This window comes from Apteryx mantelli, chromosome 22 (assembly GCF_036417845.1).
Source record: "Apteryx mantelli isolate bAptMan1 chromosome 22, bAptMan1.hap1, whole genome shotgun sequence".
NCBI classification, from domain to species: Eukaryota; Metazoa; Chordata; class Aves; order Apterygiformes; family Apterygidae; genus Apteryx; species Apteryx mantelli.
This window is the reverse complement of record NC_089999.1, coordinates 8,484,630-8,507,691: the sequence shown is the minus strand read 5'-3', so window position 1 is coordinate 8,507,691 and position 23,062 is coordinate 8,484,630. Positions and strand designations below refer to the sequence as shown.

The window sequence follows — 23,062 nt, the reverse complement described above, 5'->3', positions numbered from 1 at the left end:
CATATCACAAAGTAATTGCAAAATATAAACATTATAATTCAACTAACAGCTATTTCATGCAGATCAAGGATCATTTATGTTCCTAGAACACTATCCATACACAAAGTGCTAGTTTTCAAGATAGCTCATCTCCCTGCATGTTCCAGAAATCCTAATCAGCAATATTTAACTTTGTGTTCTGACACAACCTATACTTGCAGCCAGAGGCTGCAAATTTATCTGTTATGTTGTAGATGATCTTGAAATAACCACAATAACTGCATTTGAAAGCATTATGAAATAACTACAGCACATTTTCTCAAAACAATTTGCTGACAATAACTTTTAAGCAGCACACATTTAAATAGTTTTCTTGCCTTTAAGCTGCAGAGGCATTTTGACCAGCGCTTGAGAGTGAACAATACTGTGAGCAACAGCACATTTAGCTGCGTGGTGTCAGATTCTTAATGGTTTTCTATTAGCTGAGCACAACTTGCAAAGCATGAGCACTAACTGTTTGAAGGGTGAGAGCAGGCAAACATCCAGTAAAAGAGCAAAGCCCACATTAGAGATCACACAAAGATTTATCAGAAAGATTTGGTGTCCGCAGCAAAAAGCTATGCTCTGAAAACATGAGACAGACACTAGAGCTATTCTACTTTACTGATCCATGTTCATTTTATCTTGCCACGGGACTTCCTTTCTACTGTCTTCTTTGGCTGGAACAGAAGAAACCAGTTTTCCTGTTTAATAACTAGTTTTCATTAGAACGGATGGAATAAGTCAAAAACATTTGTTTGCATGTGGTAGATTCTGCTGTGTATTCTTGAATCTCTGTATCTAACAGAAGTCATACTCAAAGAGTCTTTCCTTAATATTGGAGATCCAGAATTAAGAATACTGTGCCTGTTGGGTTTGGGGGAGTTTTTTTGTTGTTTGTTTTCTTTTCAAGGGAAGACACTGCAAATGCTACTTACATTTATATTCAAAATAAACTTCCGTACTGTGCAAGTAGCATTAACAATGGGGAATAAAGTAGAAATACAAGTAATACAAACACCATAAATAACTTGGCCACTTCTAGCCATTTTATAGGATTTTCAGAAACCTGGATGGAAGCATGTGATCTTTTCCTCTTTTGCTTAAAGCACCAGCATGTTTGGCCACAATTACGCTGTAAGTTACCACTTCAGTGTGCTCCTTTGCCCACTAATTCATTTGTTTTCAAATGACTGCACTAAAGCAGTCCCCCCTTGAACAGCATTACCCTGCAAAAAGATCACCACAACTGGTCAAAATGAGGCCTGGCCAGTAGGGAGACACCCCCTCCCACCCAGAAGAATGAGCTACTAAACAGAACAAGAAATGAACTCAGAACGGTGGTGGCCTCCAGCCCTTGAAAAAGGGCTTCCTACTGCTTTGTTAGACAGCTGAAGGAAGCTCTGCAACTGAGGTTTTTCTAAAACATAAAACAGCAACAAAAAAATCGAACATAGGTAACTAAAGGTTTGGCCACCCATAGCTTCCATTAAGGCTAATGGAAGAAGAGGGTGCTCCTTGCTCTTCTAGTTGCAGAGATACAAAATCCTGGAGGCAGAGGGTCCCCAAAATGCTTTTTCTCCCAACTCTGCAATGCTATATATATTTTTTCCAGTTTGTCCTACATATTTTTTTAAACTTAGCTTTACTTGAACACACCCTGAGGCAGTAACAGTGATGAGCCACTCCCTGCCTCTTCTATCAAAGCATGATGCAGAGGGCACTTCAGGCAACACTTAGACATTTAGCAATTATACAGCCTACAAAATCTATATGCCTATGAGCCTAGTTGAGTAGCTCTTCCCTGAGAAAATACAAGAACGATTACTACATGTTCCACTTACTCACCTAAAACATTATTTAAATCAATAAAGTAAATTCCTCAAGATGATTTTTCACAGCTAGACTAGCAGAGCAACATACATTTGCTTTAAGCTTAAATCTGCAAAGTCAGCATGGGGAACTAATTTCACTACACATGGTGGGGGGGGACACCCCACACACAAAAAAGCCCCTTGAGCTACTAAAACAGAGCAGTCCAAGTGGAAGTTCCATGGAACAAGTTCATCCTGTCTGCTGTATTACGTTCAGGAGAGACACAGAAAGAGCTGCTCATGCAGTGTAGGATGCCATCATCCAGATGGAACTACTGATCTGTAAATCAGTAAGTGGTTATGGCCCAAACCCTTTCCACGGTGTCCACATGAGAAGAGGGCCTAGGGCTTGAAGCACACCTCTTAATCATCCACAAAGCTTGGGGGCCAAGAGATGCTACAATTTAAGAGAACAGTTCCAAGCCTGGAATTTTGCTTTTTCCACCCCTATTGCAAAGGTTAGGTCCCTTAGGTAGCCAGTGAAAATAGCATTTGAAGGGTACCAAATTACAGATTCTCATTATAATCTGAAGTTTAATAGCTCACTTGATTATTAGATCAACACATGATCACTATCCATGGCTGAGCTGTTTTGTTTTGCCAGATACAATAGTATTTCTTTCCAGAAACCTCTCATTATCATTGACCAAAGTCTGAACATTTATGCCATCTGTAATATACTTGAAATGTACCTTTCAGTACAAGGCAACAAAAGACAAAGCTTCTCTACAAACAACATACAATCTTTGCATTTGGTTTACATGGCGAAATACAAAGTCAAACTTTCCTTGAGTTTCACAGCATAGTTTGATGTAGCCTTCAACCAGCTCAGGTTTAGAGGCACCTTACTATTAACGCTAAAGTTGCACATAAACTCAAAAGAGGCTTGGGATTTTGAGTGCAAGAGCAACAGTGGTGGAGATTCAATTTCATGGCAAACTGCTGGTCACTTATTCTCTTACAATCAAACAGAAAGTCAAGTTTTTGAAGAAGTGGTTTATAAACACTGTTTTGACACTAAATCGCTGCTGCATCTGCAAAAAGGAAACTAATTCAATACCGTACCTGTGGCACTTCTTTAAGAAAGTCAGGAAGCTGGAATTCACCTTTATAGACCTGGAAAAACAAAAAACAATTTACTACTCAAAACAAGCATTCATTAGTGTTTTTGAAAAGCTAAAGAGCCTATTAAGCAAAAAATGGATTAGTCTGGGTAATTAGTGTCCAGTAATGCTAAATCAGATCTACCTGGGAGCTTTCTAAATAGAGCACGACCCATTTGTAAAAGCAAAGTTTTAATCATGAGGTCTGGTAGTCTGAAGTAGTTTTACAGCTTTATGCTCGTTCCCAGGCTTGCTCGTTACTCAAGACAGATGGCAATGTTTGGGAAGAGTATTTAATAGCATTTTAATGCAAACAAGGTCAGAATAAAACTATATAGCTTGTATTACATTTCAAGCTTGCTTGAGTTATGAATCATTCATGAATTAAGTCCTAAATAATTCATTCACTATATTTTTTAAAAAAAGATGTTTTACGGCATGATTAAATACACTAGGATTGAGTTAGAGTAATATATACTTTCTGAAGTTATGTAAATCTCTTAGGGCTCTATTACAGTTTATAATTAAGAGAGTCTTCATTTAAAGTTTACCAAAAAGCTATCTGTCATGATCTCATGGACTGTGTCAGAATTAATATACCAGCCATTCAACAAAAAACTTGCAGTTCTCAAACATTTGTCTTACAATTTACAGACTTACCACATGTCACATAATACAACATTTTCTGATTATTTTCTGATGCTTCATATTATTTGCCACATACAAAATATATATCCTTTATGCAAACAGAAGTATCATACTTTGACAATTGATCCTACCTTACTATGTTGTCAAAGAAAAGTTTTGTTTGCTTTGATAATAGTTTATGCAGGTGACAGACTACAGAAAGTCTGACAAAAGCTAGTAACTTAGGTTTAAATTCTGTTAAGAATTCTGTAAGAATTTTCATAACCCGCCGTCATTAATTTGCTTTTTATTTACAGAAACATAAAAAGAGACAATGGGATACTAGTTTCCTGCACCAATAGGCACATGGATTAATAGCTTCATATATTAGTAATAGAAGAGTTCCAGGGTGGTACTTCTATATTCCTACAGACTTTGATAGTAAAAACCCTCACGTAATCTTTCCCATTCTGGCAAAACAGGTACAATCCTTTTCTAACAGGTCTCAAAGTTACAGCCAGCAACTCTGATGATTATGAATTTCTGCAACAGCTGTAGTCTCATTACCAGCCTTACGTCATGAAAGGTTGTCATTGCCATGACTCCCAGTCTTTTAGAGTGGGAGATTACTTTCTCCAAACAGTGCTTGCTTCAAAAGAGCAAGCAATAAATATTCTCAGACATACTAACAGCCACACCAAACAAGTGTTTCCATTATCTGACCAATTAGGAAATAAATTGGCAATGTATTGTCTTCTCTCTAGAGGATTCATGAAACTGGAATGCATTCCAGTGACAAAAAAATTATATTCTGCATTATTGACTTTTTTTGGCAAAGTAGAGTTTTACCATCCTCTCCACTGAAACAAAGACCAATCACCTTAATCTCATGGGTTCTGTGCTGTCTTGCGTAGCTGTAATCATATAAAATCAGAAAACACAAACCTAGTTAGAAAAACCCAATAAAGCCATAATATGGAAATGGATCTACTCTAAAGCCTCACTCAGAGTTACAATCCCTGGTTTGCACATTATGTCAAAGAAAGAAGATTCAGGAAGTCAAGGGATACTTACTAACGACATACATCATCTCTGCTTTCCTATGAATAAAGCAGTGGCATATAAAGAAGTGCTCTTTTTGTCAATACGGTGCAGTGGCCTGTGAGCGCGGCTGAGTCAGCTCAGAATTTCCTGCCTGTGAGACACCTCACCCCAAAACAGGCCTGCAGCATTAAACCACATGACTCACGCCGAGTGGACTAAGACACTGGCAGCTCTCCTTACTCTCCATCACCAGGCTAAACATATCCAAACAGCAAGGCTTTACTGAGACGCAACACAAGAGTAGGAACCATTATATACACATTGCAGAACTCTATTTCTTTTGATATTCCATGTTATTAGTTAAAAGAGAAAGACTGATTCAAAAGGATAGGCACAGCTCTCATTTACATTCAGTAAGGGGGTACTGTCAATCCCATGGTAACCTTAATGAAAGCCACACTGGTCAAAAACTCAGTGTGTGGCTTATTTGATCCTAGATGTACCATAAATATTTATAAATGAAGGAGAGTATTTAATATTTTTAGCTTTTAACCAAACCATTAAAATGCAGACTGTGTTCCTAGAGAGCAGATATGAAAGTTGCATATCAACAGTGTCACTCCATTCAAAACGCTACAGAACAACCTAAGCAAGAGTCACAGGAGAAAACCCACAGCATCTTTTATTAGACGAGTACTGATACTGGAAGAGACAGACAGGCTTCTTCAGGTTTTCTTGGTAAACCACTGTAATCCTTATTTGGGCATTTTTAAAGACAGTCATTTTTATGACATTGCTACTTTGTGACTGATTCAGAACCCAAGTGATCAAAACCATCTTTGTCTCTCTGAAGGCCCTGTTTCTCCATCCTTCTCTTGCAATTATGTTTTGGTCCAATTTGTCTAATATACTTTACATATATTTCTCTGCTCTAAAAACCTTAGTATTGTAATGCCCTTTATAGCAACAACATTTACTCCTAGTAACCATCATTACCGGATAGACAAGGATATTCATCCATCAGCAACATTAAAAAAAAAAAGAGAGAGAAAAAGAAACCGCACACTAGTGTCATACCCAGGAAAAATAAGAAAATGCCTCAGGGCATAAGATATTATATTCACACTGAAATTTATTCTAGAGGAAAAAAAAAAGAGAGAGATATCCATGCATGTTATTAGTTCATAAAAACAGTAGACAGACTTCAGCCAGCCAGAGTTTACAAAGGTGAAAAATTAACACTTTGACTATATGTATGTTAGCAAGGTAATCAAATCAAGTGTTTCTGAAGTGCTTAAATACTGATACCATGTTCATATCAACTTAACCTACTCATTGGCTCACTTGAGCCAACTAAAATACTGAGTAACTGATTATGAGCAAAAGCCTACCTATACAGAATTAGTAATACTACCAAGAGCATTTAAGTTTATCTAAAGCTTTCCCTCTCCGATATATTTCGGAAAACTTTGTATGGCTGACTGAGCAGTCCCAACACACATGCATGACCTGCAATAACTTCAGAAGACTTATTTTCCTTGAAAGAAAGTAGTACAGGCAATTGTTCATGTTTTATAAACACCTGGTTATCTGCATCATTAACAACTCTTGCAATTTCAGCTATAGCGTATCTTGTAAGCCACAGAGATATCTGTTGTGATTTAAAACATCTTCTAGAAAATACTGAAACCTTCAGGGGGGAAAAAAAATGACCACTTCAGAGTAGAGCAATTACACAGTAATTATTTTGCTTTGCACAATGATGAAAGCATATGTTCCTCATTACATTTCAACATTTGACATCACAGCCTGTCTCCTTCTCTACGGCTGATGACATCTCAGGCAGCTCTTTTTCATTCAAGTACTTAACTTTTGCATCACACAGGTTTAAAAATTTTTACCCTGTTTAATCACTGACTTCTGAGCTTAAATGCACTTGGTTTGGACAGCTCAATTAGAGCTCTAATAATTTAGTAATCTATTCAAGTTGTTTACTCTTGCTACACCTTTCTGACTAAATTATAAAGTTACAGAATTAGTATAACAAAATATGTTTATATACAGCTTATACATATATATTTAAAATTAAGCCATACCACAATTTACAAAGGAGCAATCTAACCAATGACCGGCCAGAGAGGCTGCATTTAGATTAGGTTTAAAAAGCAACTGTGCACAATTCTGGTTGAAAGCTAACATTATCTAGAATAATGGTTTTGTGAAGACTGAGACTGCATACAAACTGGTTTAAATTAGTTCCAAAAACAGTAAGTGGTCTCTTTTGAATCAAAGGCCAGGGATCTGCTACAATCCAGAAATTCAAAAAACAATGCCTCCATCCGCAGCCAAAGAAATTAAGAGGTTTCAGATTCAAAATTCTTTTCTGACCCATTTTTAAGTCTAAAACACATTTGGAGAGTGGCAGGCAGAGAGGCAGAAGGAGGATATTGGAATGATTTCCAGTCTAAGCAAGAATTCAGGGAAGCTGAGCAGAAATGGCATTTACTATCTCTAGGAGAATTATTTTGCAAACCCAAATGGATTTCTAAAGAAAAAAAAAAAAAACACACTTAAGTAGTTTAATTTTGTTATTCAGTGTTGGTGCTATCCAGGCTGTTAAAAAGTTATTAAACCAAATGCACATGTTTTCTCAAAAGGAATCAGAGAAAATTTCACCTCCAGTTATCTGACAAAACCTTTACAAATACACAAGAAAAATTTAAGCATAAGTGTAACTCTGTAATAAGTGCAACCTATAATTCATCTTTACAGAAGATTAAAGCACTCATTTTAACCCACTTTCAAGCTTGGTTTTAAAAAAAGTCACATTATATTTGGTCATATCCAGTACACAGAGATAATGGATCTTTCCATCTAGAAGTTGACCTGCAAATAGGTGTACTTGCGCTCACTGAATTTTCAAAACAAAGATCCAGAGTACAAAGCTGTCAGTGTTTAATTGTCCACCAAAAAAACAGAATACTGGCAAATAGGGAACAAAGCTCCTTCCTGGAAATAATCCTTCACTGCAGATTACATGGAGGCATCCTAATCTTGCTCTTTCTGGCTTTCCTTAGCTTTTAAGACAGTTTGCAAGGCTTAGACAGTCCTGCACTTCCTTTTTGGAACCACCAAGAATGGAGACATCCAAGATAGACGTTTATCCAGTAGGAACAACAGAAAGTAAATTTTTTAGCCAGGCCACTGAACGTCTGCCAAAAGACATCTCGCAGCCATACCTAGTTTTGCATCTTGTTTGTTAATAACTCATTATTCCATTACAGATCATATGTATGCATAGCTGGTATACAAAGAAAAAATATATAATATATAAAATATTTATATATCCGTATATATCAACACCTCTGGAGAAAAACAATGCAGTTGAAAGAATCCACCCCCCCCCCCCTTAAGCAGGAAGTTTCACAGGGACACTGAGAAAGTACCTTATTGGTGGTCACAAGAGAGATTAAAGAAAAAAAAAAAGCAAGCTTTTTAAATTATTATTTTAAATAGCCAAGAAAACACCCACACAGTCAAAAGCCTTTATGCTTAAGTTATGTTAAACAGCTTAACCAGAGAGGCATAGCCTTTTTTTAAGGCTACTTGAGCAGTCTATCATTACAGCATACCCCTACAATTACACTACTTTGAAAACACAATTATTCGCATGCAACAGTATAGGTATGTTTCACACCCGTTATCACAGATCATTTCTCCTTTTAAAACCTCAAATACATACTAAAGTCCTGCAACCATGATTATCATCAAAGTCTCAACTCTTAACAGCAGGAGACATTTCCTCAGTATCTTATAAGGGTATGAAACAGAAGAGCTAACAGAGCTCTGTTGTTTCCTCTAGCTGTTACTGGAGAAAATAGCATCAACAAAACATAAGACAGAGGTAGATACAGCTTTCAGAAGTGATTAGAAGAACCCCATGCATTTAAACAGTCATGATGAAAATCCAAGCTTTTTCTATAGAGTTTTGCACATTTCCGCCTCTCGATCTCTCCAGGGCAAGGACTGTAACTTCATGAAGAATTCAGAAGAACTGACTGGAATATGTGTTCCTAGCCTACAAATTCATTTAGTGGGAAGTGTGTGCCAAAGAAAATCTGATGTAATATGTTACAGATGTGAAAGGAAGCTACATAGCCAATCATAATATAAGAATAAGCCAGTTTCTACTGGGCATAAGTCAGAGTTTTACAGTTACGAGTTGTCTCCAGTTTTTGGTACATTCTATTAAACTGCTGACATACAAAAAGAATGACTTCATATTGAAAATTGTCTGATATGTCTTTATCAATGTTGTGAGCATGTGTAAAAGTGTATTTCATCATATAGAAATTGGGCTACCATTTTAGAGTTGAATTATTTGCATTTCTGCTTCATTTACAGAAGACTATTCATTTCAGTTACAGGAAGTTCATTTTCTTTATGTTCAGGATGTAGAATTTGCTATAACTTTAGGGGGAAAAAAATTATTTATGTACCTATAAGGCTGAGACTCCTGTAGTCCTTGTAATAAAAGTGAATGGACCATTAACAGATCTACTTACAAGAAGAGTGTAAGTGAGCAAAAGTCACCAGCCACTGCATAACTGACAGCTGCCTCTCGAGGAGGCCACATGCAGAGATCTGAGCAGTGCCATGCTATCCAGCCCCTATTCTCTCTGCTCCGTGTTCCTTATCCAAAAGGATCGAAAAAAGTATCACAAAGGATAATATTGTCAGTCCTAACATAACAGATAAACAAGAAGTAAATGGCTTTGTCATTGAGAACAAAGATATCTCTGCTATACTTGTGCTATATTTGTACTCCCCAGTGCAGATAGTTAGAGATGACTTAACCCACAATGCCACATAGCGCTGGGAGACCAATGCAAGAAGAGATGAAGTAGGTTTCAGGCTCTGTTACTTCAAAAAACAAAGCCAGAACTAACATGATAAACAGACAGCAAACACCAGTCGCATCTTATTTTTGTGCTCTGCTACAGAAGCATGAAAAAGCAACCTAACTGATTTGGTGCCAGAGAGGGGTAACCTTGAAGTGAAAAATCCAAATCCAGCAGAGATCATGATTTTCCTTGCATTACTTACACTTCTGTAGAAGTTTTTCTTCAAGTATCATACTTTAGATGGTGTGAATCATCATTTCATTTCCGAGACTGAAGCAAAAGATATATATAAAGCAGTACATACGCAAGTCACTGGTGGGATGGGGGGAAGGGGGGGGGAAGTACAGGACTAAACTGGTTGGAACACTTAAGGGAAGCTAATGTTTTGCACTACGTTAGCCATTCCCTCCCATTTTTCCTCCAGTGCTAGCCCTACCATGTTTTAGGCACCCTTACACTGTTTGCCTCTTACATTAGGTACTAACAGCAGCAGCTTTGAAGTTGCCAGCCAGTATTTTCACTGCTGAGCATTGGTCTAATTTGTAGTCTTTCCAAGAAGTGATAGATCTTGCTCAATATAGTTAGTACGAATGCCATTATACAAGCAGTATTTAAGCACAACGTACTAGAACACAGACAGCTCACCGTTTCAAACGCTGTTTGTAACCTGTTTTAAACTGTCCCCTACAATGGGGGAATACAAAAGTTTGTGACTAGAAGTTTTTGTAAATACACCAAACTATCTGCATTCAAAAGAGGCTTTCTAACTATGGGGTTGTTTGCACCCTGATCACTTTTCATATCATCATTCCACCTATTCTTATGACTTTGCATGTACTGTATAAAAGTGCTTTTAATCATACAAACCAAGAACTCTGTGACAGTGAGAGAATTAAGCTTTGTTTTTTAAAATGCATCTGATAGCTATGAACTAGATCATACCGTGTTGTTCCATCTTTAGGTGGAGCCAGAATCTCCCCAGCCAGAAATTTCAGTGGAGTTGGGCTTCCACCCTGTTGTCATGACTTTCGCAATCAGTTTAAGCCATCATTACATACCACTCCCCACCACCACCCCCAAAACTAAACAACCCCACCCACCCCCAAAAGCAGAGTCCTGCTCCCCGATACGACTGCCCTCCGTTTGCCAGGCTGGTGCAGCTTCTGACATTTGAAGTGCTAGCTCATGCTATCTTAAACTGACACCAAAACTGCAGCATGACTCCAGCAGAGTTAAGCAAGCATCAGATCATTGTTTCAAGTTTGTCAGTCACTCTAAGGGGTTACAATACTAACACAACACAGTTCAGTTTAGAAGTCTAAACTTAATCTGTTTTCAATGAATAAAATTTGAGTTCTGCATTCAGTTTAAAGTTTTCAGAGACCGCAAATACAAATATAACAGAACAGCTTCCAACGCACAAAGTGAAGCAATAAACAGTTACATGCAAGATTTATGTATACTCTTAATTATGTACTGAATAACAACTTTGGAAAGATTTTATTTGAACACCTTTGACTCCTACAATATACTCAGTACAAAAATCTGCAAAAAAACTACCCCAGGTGAAGAAATAAGAGAGAGCAAGAACAAAGGTAGTGCAGAAGGAGTTTATAAACCCACCAGCTAAGAGAGCATGCAACAACATACTTAAAAATAACTTTTGTCTAGCTCAAAGTTCCCAAAGGCTGGAAAAATGAAGAACTTAAAATCAGTTTTGATAAATGTCTTCTCCAGGCTACAGCAGCAAGAAATAAATTAGCGTATGCTTACGAGAAAGAAGGAGAAATGCACAGAGGAGCACATGCTATCCACGATAGGCAAGACTGCCAATGCATCACAGCTCTCTGGGAAAAAAAATTTTAAACCATCTTGAACACAAAGTGTTTTTAAACCTGCTCCCCATCCTGCCCCCCCCCCAAAAAAAAATGTGGGGAGAGAAGGGGGGGTGGAGCAAAGCAAAGCATTTTTCAGAAATTAATCAGTTCCAACTGATCACCAACCAGAATACTACTTATTGCACAACTTCCTTGGTTTAAGGCCAAGCTCAGTGGCCAGCTCTTTGGCAGTTTACTACGCAAGTTAAATGATAGCCCCGAAATCTGGCACTTCTGGAGAGGCTGATGAGTCTGCTGCGCTGGGAATTCAGCAACCCAAGCAGCAAACTGGTCTGGGAGCTGGGAAGCCTTCGAATCTTGAACCCCCAGGAAGCCAGAACATCAATGCTTTGACAGTCAGTAAAGACAGAGGGCCCCGAGGTGCTGAGCAGGGATCTGCTGAGACCCAGCCAGGAGGAAACAAAGCAAAGTGACTGGGGAGGAATTTAGACCATCCAAATACAAACTCAAACACTGACTTGAGCCATCGTTTGAAATGGCTCCTTGGGGTACATGTCATTTTGAAAGCTTCATGTTTCAACATTTTCAAAAAGAATATTACAAGTTTGGAAGTTAAGCTATCTTCATTTCTCTCACTTTCTGGATTTTAATCTTAATTCAGGACATCTCCCTCATTTTATCCATACAAGCTGTACATGCAGAAGTCATTTTCCCTGGCCTCTTGTTCTTTAGCAAAATACATACTGGTGCTACAACAAACACCACCACAATTACAGTCCAAGCCTCAAGACGATTTTAAGTAAAAATATTAGTATAAAATGACAGTCAAAATATTAACAAATGTTCCCTATGTTTGTTAAATAATAGCTGTTTTTTTTTTTTTTTTTTTTACAGTAACCTCCAGTTTTTCATTACTATTTTTAACACTAGTATTTAACACTAGTAAACTGACTATGCTTCAAGGCAAACTTGTGAAAAACCCTCAATACACTTTAAGCTTTTAAATTAGGCTTTAATTCTTAAGGTGTGTTTGGGGCATTGTGTATTACTCAAATGTCTCTTGCATTTTGAACCAAAATAGATTTCAAGAAGCACTCAAGAGTAAGTCCCTGAAATCGATCCAGTTTTCAGAACTCAAAGACCGAGCTGGCTCTGCACAGGTAGAAGCCCCAGAAAGGTGACCGTACTTAACTAACTTAAATTGTATTGGTAGGAGATAATCAAGCTTAAATTACTGCTTTACAATACAAATTTGGATCCGAGTCACTGTTTTTCCAGCATGTACTGAAGGGTACACGAGGATTTTGTTTTCAAGTCTTAGTGAAGCAGCATTGAACATTTTTTTAAAAATCAGGTTGAATTGTTCAGAGAAGTCAGCTCGTTTGTGAGACTTAAAATAAGAATTACCAGGAAGCCCATAAAATACTAACCACTACCCCTACTAGAAAAGGGCGTTACCTTTTCCATGCTGAGCTGACAGTTATTTAAAAGTTAGCCTGCCATCTTTCAATACATTAATCAGCTGTTTAATGCAAGTTTCTCAGGGAGGGCTCTTAAAAAGAAATAATGCAAAACGTTTAGAAACTTTACTAATGAAAAAAAACTTTCTGTATCTACCCATTAGCAAAGGACACCATCCAGTTTTTAATATCAGAAGGCTAGCGAAAGACAGACCTTTCAAATTTTGTTCAGTTTTTCCAGTGATGACTTGCTGTGACAGTAAAAGTCACCTTCTTTTAATAAAGTATACATTCTCAAAAGAGCAGAAGTTAATTATTCCTATTGCAAACAATGGTACTAAGCTTTTCAATGGATACCTCCAGGGATAAACAGTTGTATAGCCTAACTATTCAAATTCCAACATTAAATTTAGACAGACTAAAATCCTCATGTTTAGGTTAATCAGCACCAGACCTTCCTCCATCTCTTGTTTATTCTAAAGAGGACAGCAAAGAACTGGAAAGTCTGACATTTTGATCATCTTGGGCCATTTTCAATGGGTTACTTCTCAAATTCTCCCAAGTATTTGGAGTATAATTTTGTGACAGAGCTTCTGCCAACCACTTCTATAAAAAACTGAGCTCATGAGTCTAGTTTGCTGACCAGGCCAGTCAGTTAGCTTTTTTCCAGGACTGGCTTCCCAACTCTCTGGACAATTCTTAAGAGGTTCAGTTACAGACACCAAAGAACACAGCTCAAGCCTGGAGTCAGGGGGAAGGAAGACAAAGCAACAGAAGGCAAACAGGAGCCGGACCTCCAGTGCTCAAGGTCCTACAGGATTCTCCCACCCCTTCCCTGTGGTGGCGGAGGAAAGGTATTGCTAAATATTAAGAGGTATTAGGAATAGACCTAAAATCCTAGAATCTTCAGCTCTACAGCTCACTTCCAGTTGGTCAACAATTAAATTTAAACACACAGAAATACCTTACCCTCCTTGTGTTTTCCAAAACTTTTTGATCTGGCTTTCCATAATTTGGTGGATTGGCATACGGATCATAGCCCAGCTTTGCTAACATGGGTGCAATCACTGGCATATCTTGCAGAACATCAGCAGGTATCTTCCCAACCCACTTTGACAGCGCTTCCACATTGACTGGCTTGATTACTTGGTCAGTAGATCTTTCAACTCTGTGGAGGGAAAAAAGAAAGGTTACGTTTTGCACTCCAACCAATACTTGCTTGATAACTAACATTAAGACCTTTAGGTTCCCCTACCCACCCCTCCCCTCCCAAAATCTCATGTTTTTACAGAGCTGGTGGGAAGTGAAACTTTACTACCTAAGGCTAAAATGAGAATAGCTAGTACAACATTCATGCTTGTGTTCTGGTTTAGGCTTTCACACAGAATGTGCTGAAGCAAGTTCTTTATGTAAAGACAGCAATGAAAACCAAATAGCTCCCAAGTATGCGCACACCTACGTACAAAGCTGTTTTCCCACTGACATTCTCACATTGGCTGTTTGGTTGTCTTAACTGCTCTTGAAAGTTGAATTCCAAATTAAGTCTCTGTGCCATTTATTTTTTCCTCTCATATTGTGACTAAACTCACTTCTGGAACAGGACATTAATGACAATTACAGAGGCACTTTTGAAGATTATGCCATCTTAACAGGGTAAAACTCAAGTGAAAGATGCTTTTATAAAAAAAGGCCTGTAGAAATGACAGGAACATATAAAGTATGATAATATTTTTCATAGGCACTTCTTTAACTGATCAAGTGTTTGGTCATTACACAGTTCTTAAAGGCAAGTGCATAATCATACCAGTGTCCCATGTACTATATTTAGAGAATTGTTGATTTGTTGCTCATTTAATCAACAGTCCAAAATTTATTTTCATTCTTACACCCTAGCTTTTTAGGTATTCTTTTAGTTTTTTTTTTTTTGTTTGGTTAGTTGGGGTGGTTTTTTTGGAAGAAATCTGGCAACACTTTCCTCTCCCATGTTCCCTCCTTCTATTAGATTAGGAGACTTAAAACTTTCTTACTGTGTTTATTTCTGAAACAGACCAAGAGTGCTCAGAACAGGCAGAGCAATTTAGAACTCTCCAAACTTTCTTTTGAATTCAGAAAAAAACCACATGCATTTTCGATATGAGGGCTCACCTTTCCTAAAAGGCAGGTTAAAAATCAGGTCTGTATATGCAAGATGCCAAAGGAGTACTTACACCTGCATTGCACAGAATACCATGAAGTATACCATTCCACATCACTAGCTCCCACTGCCCAGCTAAACCTATATTAAATCTGATGCTGAGGATACAGCTGTCACATCTGCTTGCAGCTATCATTCTTCCTGTGCCTTACTTACAGCATAAAGAATTTCAATCTAAAAAAGCTCCACCACCCAGAAAACAAAATTGTTATACTTGAAAAAAGTATAACTGTATGAAGTGCAACACCACTTATCTACATGAGACAAAGAATAAAAATATTGAGATTCAAGTTAATATTCAAATCAGTTAGTTCTTCAGAGTTACGTGGTATATATTCTCAGGTATATCCTGAGAAAAATAAATGGAAACTTAATGAAACATTTCCTGCAGTTTGAGACCAAAAACCTGAAGTTAAAGTCAAATTGCTCTCAGGACTGACTTCAGTCAAGTTACAACAAGAGCAAGTTTGATCACAGTTACTTAATTAACCTAATGAGTTCAAGAGAAGGCTGAAGAATTCTTGCACAGTAGACAGACCTTAAGTCACTAGTAAGAGGCAAGCAATTCCAAAGCAACTGTTCTGTACAGCAAATGCCTTCTATTACAAACTGTGTACCCATGTCTGCCAGTCATTAACTCAATCTGATCTTAACACTAGCCTTTACCATCTTACTCTTTTGCTGTCATCATAGCTAAAGTTCTTCCAGGACACAGGAATAAAGTTAGTCACATGTCACTGACCTTCCAGCATCTTAAACACAATCAGTACAAACAACAAACCAGACAGGAAAACAGGTCACCACTGGGAAAATCGTCTTGGCAAGCATGGCCTTCACATGTTGCTGCAAAAGGTGTTTAGGGGGAGCTGAACAGTAAGCACTTAGCAATCAGAAAACTAAACAGGCCACAAGAATTTCATTCACATTGCCTTCAAGATGAGCTATCGAAAATGATTGAAGAGAAGATCTCAGAATGGGATTTCAGGACCAGGAAGTTGCAACTGAGTTTCAGCCTTCCTGAGGGCTACTGGGCTGAGGACCTGCAGACACAAATCTGTTTAGAGGTCACGATATAGCAAACTAAAAAGTCTGGGCACTGCATTTCAAAGAGTTAAAAAAAATAACAATAATCTAGCCTTGAAACTTCTGCAGCGCTATTTAAGGACACAGAACTTGACACAGTATCTTTGAAAACAGGTGGTATTAGAAGTCCCAATTTGTTCAATTTTAAGATCAAGTTCTTAAAAGCAAGTGGCCAGAAAAAGGACACTGAAATCTGCATGACCAATTTGGGACAAAGAGCTTAGGCTGCAGCTCCCACTAATTTCAGTAAAGTACAAATGTGTATTCATTTCAGAAGGAGATGCAAAAAGACAACATGCTGCTTAAGTCCAGGTTAGTTTTGATCTTTTTGATATGAAGTTAGATGCTCATCTTCTTATTAAATTAGCAAAAAAATAGCTGTTACGAGTCAAATTTAAGAAGTTTGAAGTGGCAAGGCAGAGAATGAAGAATCACGTGTAAGAAGTCTGCAGAACCAGTGTGGAACCCTCCAGTTGAGGAGATATGCCATTAGATGTTTGAGAACCAGCAGAAGTTTAAGATATATGCTCCTCCTCCTCTCAGTCAGCCAAGTCCAAAATCCCTTCATCAAAACCGTGGCTTGATTTGTCCCTTTAGAATGAAGGGGCTACTATAAGAAACAGGTAATCAGATACCAGGTGACCAGCTAATAGTTTATTGGAACCTCCAAATAATGTGTGCTAAACAGCAATAAGGACCCAGAGAACTAAAATAGTACAAATGCATATACCTTGTCCTGAAGTAAAACCACTACATGTTTTAAAAGAAATCCCCATGTCCTGCCCCACTGTCATTTTAGTCTTTGGTAACAGTAAACTCAACATAAAACATTTCCCAGTAGTTAATAGCTAGCAAGAGATTAACATTTAGCTGCTCCAAGGCACTCAGTCAAATACATACTATAGAACAGTTGGTCTTCCTTTTAAATCCTTTACTGTCCTTTCATTTAAAATGGGGGGGGGGGGGGGGAAGGAAAGCACAAGGTCTGGGAAAGATTCTTAAGCACAAAGACTGTCTGAGGAGCATGGGGTAGAGAGCGAGAGGATGGCAAAGGAAAGGAGAAAAAAAATGGCAAGAAAACGTACCAAGTCCTGACAAATTTGATTGTGTATATGCATGGACAAATGCTGCCTGGACAATACTCCAGGTTCCTCTGCAAAACTGCAGTAATAATTTCAGCTTTAAAAGCAGCTGGTAGCAGGGAACACAGGACTAACTCCAAATGCTTTTACATCTGTACCAGGATAAAATGAAAAAAGGTATGTATTAAAAATAGTATATTCTGAAGTGATTTTGCCTAGACAGCTATTTTCATAATAAGCCTAATAAAAATTGCTATAAAAGGGTTGATATTTCTTTGCATCTGTGGTCACTACAGCTGTTTTCAGTTAGGAGGCAAATGCCAGAGATATATTAACAATACTAGTTATAGCATGTAGTCCAGCCATAATACATTCCTTGAACAGCCACGCTGGCAATTACTTCAAACCACAGAAGGTTTTGCGCTAACTGCAAGTTCTGTGGTGTACATCCTTAAAACACTTGCAGGGTTTTTCAAGCTGGATAAAAAAACAAAATAAGGGGGAAAAATATTAAGTAAACTAGAACAACAGCGAGGCTAGGGCTGCCTCAGCAACAGGAAAAAAACAGGGATTACTAAGCAAATGCTGAAGAAAAAGGCAGCCAGCAACTTCCTCAAATCAAGCAGCCAGTGGAACAGACAAAGTCAGAATACTAAATACAAACTGTCCAGTATCTAATATTGCTATTAACAGACTATTGTGTAAGAGTTAGAGTTTGGAATAAGAGAGAAAATGGAGTCAACTAGCATCCTGAAAATTCTGCAAGCTGTTTAGTGACTGGCTTTTCTCCAAAAGAGAAGTAACCTGCATGCGCATTCTAACTCCACATACAACTGAAAAAAAATTAAAAAAAAAAAAAATCAAGCTTTTTACATTGACCTAGAGCCCCATGCTGTCTTGTGCAGATTTCACTTGATAGTTTATCTTGATTTCAGACTAGTTTAAAAATATATTTTTAAACATTCACTTTCTATTACCTGGCAATAACATCACATCACTCTAAAGTCTTTTAGGGATACTGTGGTCCCTTTCTCAAAACGTTTAAATATTTCAAGGCAACAAACTCTTGCCAGATTTTTGTTCAAAAACCCTCCAACAGTTAAAACACCTCCCGGCATCTTATGTTGGGCCCAACCTGAGCAGGTGACATGGCTCTGAAGTGGATGCTAAGCCCCCTTGATCCCAAAGTCTTAGAAGTGAGCGGGAAGATGACCGAGGCAGGTTTCTCTGCTCATTCTCCTAAGTTCTTACACCATATTGCAGACTTTGCAGATTGCACTAGTAGTTCATTCTCTATTTGACTTCAGAGGTTTTTTACCCTATCTAATACTTTGCAGACAACTGGAGAACCAGTTTTATCCAGACCTTACTCTCCCTACTGTGCAACAGAGACTGGGCCTATGTGTTGATATCTTTTAAATGAACACCACATTTAAAGATGGATAATTTGGTACTTGTGATAAGTGCCGCCTGCCAGGAAAAAAAAAAAAAAAAAAAGGCAAATAATTTGAGTCTTCTGATTTCTAATATACTATTACAAACAGTAATAGTATGTTAACAGCCTGAAGGATTGGGTCCAAGGCACGCGGTAAGTTAAAGCTCAGGGAAAGAGAGTTACATGTAATAGACTGCAGTGTTTTGAGTTTCCTAAAGTTATCTCTAAAGTGATCTTCAGCACTGTCCTTTGGAAAGTCAGAATATAGAGCTCCACCACTCCAAACTGTTGTTTCAACTAGAAGACAGCATTCACACTAAGATGTAAAGAGCACTCTACCATAAGCCTAAGAGAAATACTAAGTTACAAGAGAACAGGGTTGGTTAAAGCCTGACCCTGGAACTTAACAATCAACAACAGAGGCCATAAAGAATTCAGCTGCAGCTGAGAACAAACCTAAGGCAACCTGACCGAAGGAAAGCTAAGTCTACCACACTGTACGTTTTGTTCAGTTGTCAAAGTCCGATAAGCTGTCCGCAGCGCAGCCTCGGTAAGGTTCATGGTAAGCTACCTATCAAGAATCTTTTCAAAGAGTAAGTTTTCTGGGCAGCTATGCTGCGTGTACACGAGGTCTCCTGCCACATGCGCAAGCCCCTGCCTGCGGCACCACTGCACACGAGAGGGCACTGAGGAGCCGAGGACGCCAAGAATGGACTGGTTATAATTGGTGCAAGGAAATCAAACTGGGGAATCTCAAGCTCCCCCTGCACAATTTCTATTAGTATCATATGACTACATGAAACAGATACCCAAGTTACAGAATTTCCTATTTATTGTTTTTGCTACAGACCTTTAAAGGCTGAGTCACTGAAGTCATTATCAAATTACAAAGGTCTCTTGCAACTGAAAAACAAATCTGGCCACATATTTCAAGGGTATTTGATTGGATAAAAACACTACAGATGTAACATTAATAAACTACTTTTCCCACTATTGCTGAAGCCTTCTGAAATAATGTTAGTTTTGTGCATCATCTAAGCACAGATAGTAAAACTATAAAGAAATCCATGAACAGATTGAATGGAGGGTCACAAGATAAGAATATTTTCATACTTGTTTCAGTCCTAAATTTGAAATTTTGATTCAAGAATAATGATGAAGCAACACCTTGCTTTCAACACTACATTTTCTTTTTTTTTTTGAGACATGAACACATTCTCAACTCCTCACATCCCATTCCACCAGCTTTAGCAAGAAATACTACTTGAAACTGTGCAAATTCAATAAGGCTACTGAGTTTTATTGTCCAGAGGTCCATTAAGTTTTACAAATACTAACTTGGAAGCTGTAAGGTAGTAATGTTTTACTAGAAACTGCATTCTGCATAGTTATTTTTACAGGACACTTAATAGAATTTGGCAACCACTTACTTACGCTAATATAAGCAAGTTTACTCCCCCCTCAGCAGCCACTGTGAAGCAGTGACATGATACAGATAACGAAAGGGAAGTTAGATGCAGAAACAACTTGCAAAGAGACAGGCAACAGCACACTAGGTTAATGCTATCAGAGGGCTTCAGTCTGCTAACACACATCACTGCAAAGGCAAAAAAGAGTTGGGATGCCTTCTTACTAGCTATGCAAACATAATGGTGGTGTCTATGTTTCTTCAGTGGAAAAGGTGATGAAAAAATCTCCACTGAGTGACAGAACAGATGGTAAATATATAACCATCATTTAAGCTTTAAGTTCACTTTGTAGTTGCTAACAGTTTTTTGCCTTGCTTTAAATCATATTCCCTTATAGTTCATGAAAGCACTCCACGCAACCAAAACAGTCACTTCCCTAGAAATCAAATAAACAAAATCTTCAATTTTTATTTCGCAAAACTGTAGTTGAAAAAGTAAAGCCATTCTGCATTCAACAATTGGTAATGCCTCTACCCCGCCCGCATTGCTTGCTGTGCAAGTTGCCTCTCTTCCTCCAAAGAACTTGGTCACCGATAGATATTCAAAACATAGAAACCAAGGAACTTAACGGGGTGTGTCTTGCTGTTAGGACACAGCTTTTTAATCAGTATTTTAGAAACTTAAAAACCACAATCTGGCAGATGCATTTGTCATAGCAAATAAGGAAGAGCAGCGATTCAAACATTGACCTATTCCCCACTGTGAAAACAAGCAAGCTTCCATATCTCAAAAATCCAGCTGTAAGCAGCAGCAAACAAACCAAAAGAGCTAGTGGTTTAATCGGAGAATAAACTAGCTTTATTTCTTTCACAATATTTATCTAGGTTTTCTAAGCAGAGCTGGATTTCGGTTTCTGAAAGTAGGTCGGTCAGGTGCACAGACAGCATGACCATGCTAAGAGACTTGCCTACAGCAAGGTTTATTTTATTTGAAATGCTTATCCTTTTAAGAGGCTATTACCAACAGAAAAGCATGCCAATTCTGCTTTCTATTTTGTTGGAACAAATTTCTCAAGTTTCCTGGAAGATTACATTCTTGGCACATATAACTTGAGGGCTATTCTTGCGCTAACAAGAATCATTAAGTTCCTGAAATCAGACAAGATCTTGCTAAAACGAATAATGACACACTGGATAAGACAGTCCAACTTTATTTTGGGGCACAGGGAAAAGCAAAGCCGCATCTGAAGAAAGGTTGATATTAGAAGTCCAAGTTCAAATTAGACTGACCATTAGTTAAAAGCTAGTTCATATGCTCCATAAATATTTGTTACTGGGACAAGTATTTAGAGGGCACAACCTGAGATTGCAAATCATTAGCTATCAACCATTCTTATTTTCCGGATAATCTTCATCGGAAATCAGCTTCCCAAGACATGATTAGCTACTTAAAACTGAAACAAAATTACAACTGCTGTCTTATGTGCAAAGTGTACTATTTTACCTTTTCGAACAATACAAGATAAAAGAGGAAGACTCATACTCACTTTGAAAGAGAAACACCACCTGCTTTTCCAATCATTTCTTCATGGTGTAGCACTGCTTGGTTCCATGGGATGCGGAGAAACTTTAAGAGAGTTCTCATCCATCTTTCAGGATGCAATACAAGTTGTTCATAATGTACCAGCATACATCTTTCAAAACCAACCTCCATACACTGGTTATACATAGTTTCTATAGCACGATTCCACTTGGTCAAGCAGTCCCTGTAGCTGTTAAGGTCAAAGCCAGCTATGGTGACCTTTCTGGATATCATGGAATGTACAGATGCACGACCATCCCGTACCATTAGAAGAAATTTGGCATTGGGGAAAATTCTGGCAAGGTAAGTTAAGGATTTTAGAGCAAAAGGATCTTTGTTACACAAATAAGGAGCAGGCTCCCCATGTTTCACAATGATTTCCAATAAAAACGCTTGCATGGCTGAGTCCAGAACCTCATCTGTGACTCCAGCTTCATCCAGTCGGATTTTCTCTTTGCTTGATCTAGCCCACATCTGCTTAACAGCCAGAATTCGTGGGATTACCCTTGTCTCCTCTCCACATCGAATATCCGGATGGGCATCAAGCATGGCACGCATTAAAGTAGTGCCACTTCGAGGTACTCCTCCAATAAATATTAAAGGCATGTCTTTGTTGTAAGCAAAGGTTTTATTTGCATTTACATTAGAACCAGTTCTTACTGTGCTTCTCACATTTTCCACTCTCGGAGGCTGGCTGCGTTCTTCTATTCGGTGGTGACACTCCATAGCGTGTTGGCCCAAATAAAACACTGTCACTGAACTGATCACTAGACATGCCAATAGCAAGTTCTGCTTAAGTTTTCCAACCATTTTGATAAACACTGTCACTTCAAAATAAGAGACCTTTTATTTCAGATTATCTTCTAGTTCACATGCCATGGGGCTCCTAATCCAAAATAAATCAAGGTCTGGTGAGGAAAAGAAAAAGAAATTTAGAAGTTTGTTGACAACTGCTATGATTAATCAGCAACAGAAATATCTGACAGCATTCAATATAACTGTGATCTCCTGGAGTCGTGTTAAGACTACTAAATGCAATTTTAACACAAAGCTCCCATAATAAAAAGTTCTTTTGTTTACCTGTAGGAAGAGCAACACAATACATAAATAGTAATGATAATCGCAAATCTTGTTAAGTTCTCAGGTACATTATAACAACATACTTGAAATAATTCCACCACTGGATAGCAAATATTAATTTTTTGGTCAAGCAAAGATGTCATTTGTACAAGACTCTACAAATTGAAAAAAACAACTATTAAGAGACCGTCTTTCCTTTCTAAGTGAGGTTTAACAGCTCTCTTGGCATTTTATAACCAAAAAGACAATAGAAAAAAACAGAAAAAAAACCCCCAAGAACTCTTTGAGCCAGTCATCTAGATAAAGCAAATGAACAAGCCCCCCCCCCCC

General features: G+C 38.0%; 1 protein-coding gene across 5 annotated transcripts in view; it reads right to left on the bottom strand.

The window, feature by feature from the left end:
• Window positions 1-23,062, bottom strand: part of TPST1 (tyrosylprotein sulfotransferase 1) — a 39,019-nt gene that overhangs the window by 2,402 nt on the left and 13,555 nt on the right. For all 5 annotated transcript variants that reach the window (XM_067309677.1, XM_067309674.1, XM_067309678.1 and 2 more), the window contains 3 exons: window positions 21,618-22,560; window positions 13,838-14,036; window positions 2,958-3,008 (listed from right to left, as the gene is read on the bottom strand). In XM_067309677.1, the coding sequence (XP_067165778.1) occupies window positions 2,958-3,008; window positions 13,838-14,036; window positions 21,618-22,462 (1,095 nt within the window). In that variant the 5' untranslated portion in view covers window positions 22,463-22,560. The remainder of the gene's footprint in view (window positions 1-2,957; window positions 3,009-13,837; window positions 14,037-21,617; window positions 22,561-23,062) is intronic.